General features: G+C 37.8%; 1 protein-coding gene across 3 annotated transcripts; it reads left to right on the forward strand.

Moving 5' to 3' along the window:
• Positions 1-215: 215 nt before the first annotated feature.
• Positions 216-4477, forward strand: LOC112522574 (auxin efflux carrier component 7-like). Of its 3 annotated transcripts, XM_025131785.1 has the most exons (7): positions 459-552; positions 656-1676; positions 1749-2034; positions 2402-2487; positions 3097-3254; positions 3561-3637; positions 3968-4477. In XM_025131785.1, exons 2-7 carry the CDS (start codon positions 665-667, stop codon positions 4032-4034), a joined length of 1686 nt encoding a protein of 561 aa, XP_024987553.1. In that variant the 5' UTR covers positions 459-552; positions 656-664; the 3' UTR covers positions 4035-4477. The 3 variants fall into 3 exon arrangements, with proteins under 3 accessions (XP_024987552.1, XP_024987551.1, XP_024987553.1); XM_025131783.1 differs by having other exon boundaries at positions 222-1676; XM_025131784.1 differs by lacking the exon at positions 2402-2487 and having other exon boundaries at positions 216-1676.
• The last annotated feature ends 1383 nt before the right edge of the window (positions 4478-5860 follow it).

The following is a 5860-nucleotide window of genomic DNA, read 5'->3' on the forward strand; positions in this document are numbered from 1 at the left end:
CGAACAACTTTTCGGAAATAAGTTTTAGTACTTACCTAAAAAGGGATAAACCAAGCAATTCACTCTAACCCGATTGTTAATTACTTATCTGCGTTCTTAACCTGTTAGCGACCCGACCCGACCCGACCCGATTACTCTAGTCAAAACCTAAGTCAATGGCTCACCCACGCTTCACGTGCACATTATACATCCCCTACATATATTCACTATATATAATCACTTCATCCATATACACCGTCTTTCAATCACACCATTCACTCGATCTCCTCTCTCTAAATCCATGGCCATATCCTTTGAGTTTCTCTCTCTACCCACCGCTTCTTTCTGTTGATAAGTTCAATCAGTCGTTAAAATTACAGACATTGGCCGGCAAACTGAATAATTCCACCACTAATCGCCGCATCTAGATCTGTAAGCAAAAATGATTAGTGGGCATGATTTCTACACCGTGATGGCGGCGATGGTACCGTTATACGTGGCTATGATACTGGCCTACGGCAGCGTACGGTGGTGGAAGATCTTTTCTCCTGACCAGTGCTCTGGCATCAATCGGTTTGTGGCTATTTTCGCCGTTCCTCTTCTGTCGTTTCACTTCATTTCTTTGAATAATCCTTACGAGATGAACTTCCGGTTCATCGCTGCCGATACCCTCCAGAAAATCATTATGCTGGTCGTGCTCGGACTCTGGGCTCATTTCTCGAAGAACGGGAGTCTGGAATGGATGATTACGATCTTTTCCCTTTCGACGCTACCCAATACCTTGGTGATGGGGATTCCGTTGCTCATCGCTATGTATGGTGATTATTCGGGATCGTTGATGGTTCAGGTGGTCGTCCTGCAGTGCATCATATGGTACACTCTGCTGCTATTCTTGTTCGAGTACCGTGGAGCCAAGATTCTGATTATGGAACAGTTCCCGGAAACCGCCGCGTCGATTGTGTCGTTTAAGGTGGAATCAGATGTTGTTTCTCTCGATGGGCATGATTTTCTGGAAACAGATGCTGAGATTGGAGATGACGGAAAGCTTCATGTGACGGTGAGGAAATCGAATGTTTCGAGAAGGTCGCTCGGACTCGGTTCCCTCGCCGGAATGACTCCACGGCCATCGAATTTAACGGGGGCGGAAATCTACAGTTTGAGCTCGTCGAGAAATCAGACTCCAAGAGGGTCGAATTTTAACCACTCTGATTTTTACTCTATGATGGGATTTCCCGGTGGCCGGTTATCGAATTTTGGGCCGGCGGATATGTATTCCGTTCAGTCATCAAGAGGTCCGACGCCCAGACCGTCGAATTTTGAGGAGAGTACAGCTCCTGGACCTTTAAATTCTCCGAGGTTTGGATCTTACCCAGCGGCGGCTCAGCCCTCATCTTACCCGGCGCCGAACCCGGAAATTACATCCACCGTAACGAAAACTGCAAAAGCCCTACAACCACCACATACGCCGCCACAACCAAATGGTTCACAAAACAAGGGTAAGAATGACGACAAAGAGCTTCACATGTTCATCTGGAGTTCCAGTGCGTCGCCGGTTTCCGAAGGCGGTGGGCTCCACGTGTTCGGCGGTAATGATTTCGGAGCTACAACGGAACAGTCAGGTCGACTGGATCACGACGACGCCAAGGAAATCCGGATGGTAGTCTCCTCCGATCACCACCAATACGCCGAAACGAAGGGTAAACTAAAATCCACCGTTTATTAATCATTCTGTTCCGAAAACCCTATAATTTACGGCGTTAATGGTGCAGGGGCGGGAGAATTCCGGCGGGATGACTTCAGTTTCGGTGGTGGCAGAGATGGAGATGATGAAAGAGATAAAGAGGGTTCTGCTGGTCTAAACAAACTGGGATCGAGCTCCACGGCGGAGGTCGGTCCTAAGGAGATGCCGGTTCTTGACGGAAATACCGGAAAACAGATGCCGCCGGCGAGTGTGATGACTCGATTGATACTGATTATGGTTTGGAGGAAACTTATCCGGAACCCGAACACGTACTCCAGCCTCATTGGTTTAATCTGGTCTCTTGTTTCATTCAGGTACACTTTGACCAGTCTTTATCAAATCATTTTACATTTTTTTTCCAAAAATAATATAATTGTCAATTATTTATTATTTTTTCAATTTCAATTTCAATTTCAATTTCAATTTTAAACTTAAGTTGAAGGTGCTTAATTTGTCTTGGATGAATAATTTATTATTCATTTGAATACTATAGTATTCATTATGAATGTTTTATAAAAAATCACCGTTTATTATTTATAACGAATCAAAATAAATGAAAACATGTGTTATACATTCTTTTATTCTTTTAATTAAAAAAAAAAACAGATTTACAACTTAATTTTCTTTTATAATATTTTATTAGTAAGTTTTCCCTCTTAACAAACAAGCTTAATGATTCAGGTGGCATGTGGCAATGCCAAAAATAATAGAGAAATCAATCTCCATACTCTCGGATGCTGGTCTTGGAATGGCCATGTTTAGCTTAGGTAACTCTTTTTTCATTAATATATATATATATATATATATATATATATTGAATGACAGGTGATTTTACACTAAAATCATGTGTAAAATCACATGTGATTCACACAACTTTGACCGTGAGCTGAGGTCGTAGGCGACATCGCTTGTACCCATTGACTGTTAGTGTAAAATCGAATGTGATTTATCCATTTTCATACTCTTTTATTTAGTTATTGTTCTCGTATGAACCTTTATATATATATATATGATTAGTTTAATTAGTTTATTTAAAATAAACTGATTATCAATTATTGGGGACCATAATGATTGACGAATAGACTCATATTGCGGTCCCGTGTAGTGGGTGTGTCTTTTAATGGCAAATTCAACGTCAATCTTATCAATTCGTTATTGACGTCTAAGACGATCCTTTTTTTTTCTTTACGTCGTAAGAAAAACTATCAAGTTGTCGGTAATACCATATGTATATAAGGACAATCTTGTCAAATTTGTCTCGTAGAGCTCCATAACTTCTAGACACAAAAGTGAACTTATATGAAACAACTTTAATGCTAGTGGTTACGCAATAGAAAGCAAGATTCATTTTATTTTAATGTTTTTGTGTTTCGAAGGTTTGTTTATGGCACTTCAACCAAAGATTATAGCGTGCGGAAATTCAGTGGCTACGTTTTCGATGGCTGTGAGGTTTTTGACGGGACCAGCGGTGATGGCAGCTGCTTCGATTATAGTTGGTCTCCGTGGTACCCTCCTACATGTCGCCATCGTGCAGGTAGATAGTAATCATAGTGAGCCTATAATCATTGTAAATATCGATTTCATAAATCATATATGTTAAATAGGTAGATTTGAACCACAAGGGGAGTGTCTGATTGGTTTGAGTTTGGCTCCAAAGGTCAAAAGTACCGGGAGGTCCCAGGTTCAAATCCAAGGAGATTAAAAATCCCCATGTGGCCCTGGGATTAGTCAGCTCGCATATCGGGTTAGATATTAAGGTTAATAAAAAAAGGTAGATTTGATTTTGGGGGGGGGGTTTGTGACACAAAAGATTTACTAACTTCGTATATGTGAATGATAGGCTGCGCTTCCACAAGGAATCGTTCCGTTCGTTTTTGCCAAAGAATATAATGTTCATCCAGCAATACTCAGTACTGCGTAAGTAAATGTTGTCAATCTTTTATGTTTTTATATATAGATGATTAAATATCGATCAAATGAAGTCAGATACCATAATTTTCTTAAAGAAAATATGAAATTTAAAAGGATTTAAACCCCTAAAACAGCAAAGGATATTGACCTATGTTCACTTTTTAAGATAACACTTCACATATGTCAACATCAAAACTTACTCTTTACATTTTCAATGCATGATTTGATCTGATTTTTTGATATAAATAGATGTGTATACAACAATGTCCGTATTTTAAATGGTGTAAACTTGATACAACCCCATTGTATTCACATGTGATTATTTTGATGTTACAGGGTGATTTTCGGAATGTTGATTGCACTACCTATAACTCTGGTCTACTACATTCTTCTTGGGTTGTGAGACATAAGTAAGGAACATAACATGGGGAAGATGAGCAAATCTTTAAGGTGGAATGTCGGATTTGTGAAAGACAAAAATTTAGTCAACCCAACAAGTTCGTTTTTCGAGGATTTTATAAGAGCAGATGCATTTAATGAGCGGGAAATCCTGTAGACTCCGAAACAATTGGAAGATGGAAAGTTTGACGTGTTTTGAAGCACCTCCCCTTGATATTAGGATCTTGCTCCCTAAATCAGATACTAAGTTTCCAAGAAAGCAATCGAAGAGATAGCTTTTGAAGAGTAAAACAAGGAAATATGACAAAATTTGGAGTAAAAAAAGGAATATTTGTAGTTGTATATTGGCATATTAGTGTAATATAGACAAAAATTGTTTGTTGTATGTGTATTTTTTAATGTAAGTAATTTAGAATCAATATGATTGTTTCCTTGTTTATATGTTCATCGACCGTTCGTTTATGATTGTTTTATGAAGGTTCGTGGTGAGTTGTCGTTTAAGACGTACGTTCTATTTTGGAGAAACGAGGTCTGATTTACGTCTGTAGCTAATGATGCTTATTGTCGGTTTTATAGTCGATATGGGAGTGCCATCTTACGTGGTTTTAATTGATAGAGTTGATTTAGGATGTCGTGAATGCATGGATGTTCTAAGCATAATCTTCAGATTTAAGTCGTTGGTAATTTCTCATAGACGCTTGAATGATATAGTTGTCAAGAAAAATGTTCAAATCTCACTGAAGAATGCATACGAGTGTATGTAAAGAATAATTGCTTCGCAAAACTTTGTATATGAACAAGTAAAATATTTATAAAGATATCAAAAATATTGACAATCAACCACAAGGGTGGTGCATGATTGGTTTGAGCTTGACTCCAAAGGTCAAAAGTACCAAGAGGCCCCAAGTTCAAATCCAATGAGGAATAAAAATCCCCTTGTGGCCACGGAGGTTTAAATGCGGTGACTCTAGGCTATCTGCAAAGCAGGTGGTTGCCCTAGGATTAATTGTCTCACATAGCAGGTTGGATATCCAGGTTAATAAAAAAAATACTAACAATAATAAGCGAAACATTGCACTTGCCAATCAATATGTTTTCAGTAGTGTTCACTTCGTTGTTGTCTGACAACTCAGACGGAAATGTTTTTTTGCCTCTCATTTGGTACAAACACACCATTCAAACAACTGCTCAAGACCACTGCTTCCACCAGCGTTCAACAATCAACAGATAATCATTGTCATCGCCATTGAAGTACACTTCAATGGTTGTATTCATAAAACACTTACTGCTTTTGAATCGACTTAACTGATTTAGCGATTTTAATTACCGTAAAAAATTAAAAGTAAATAAAATATATTTATTTGTGTTATAATAAAAAGAGATGTAATTAAAAATGATGTCGATGGATATATACCTTCTAATAAAAAGAGATGATAAAATGGAGAAAGCACATTATCTTTGCTTTTGTACCACAAAAAGCACTTCTTTGTGGACTTTTGCAAGCAAGTGTGAGACCAAAAGCAATTTACTTTATTACATTGCTCATTTGTCAATGGGCCCCATTATGTCACACCTTTTTCACAAAATAAATCACTTTTTTATTATTTTTAATACATATATATAAAAAAGAAAACCAAACTATAAGTCTTAGGGGTTGTTTGTTTACTTCTTAATAGTTTAATTAAAATGTAGTATCTGAATCGTTAAGGGATGAATTTTGTTTGTCAAAAAAAGTATGTCTCTTAATGGTTATAAAATGTTTTGAATGATTTTTTTAATCATGGGCATACCTTAACCATTCAGCACCATAATTTCATTGTAAAACAATTA

The sequence above is a fragment of the Cynara cardunculus genome (genome assembly GCF_001531365.2).
Source record: "Cynara cardunculus var. scolymus isolate 2C chromosome LG 12, CcrdV1, whole genome shotgun sequence".
NCBI classification, from domain to species: Eukaryota; Viridiplantae; Streptophyta; class Magnoliopsida; order Asterales; family Asteraceae; genus Cynara; species Cynara cardunculus.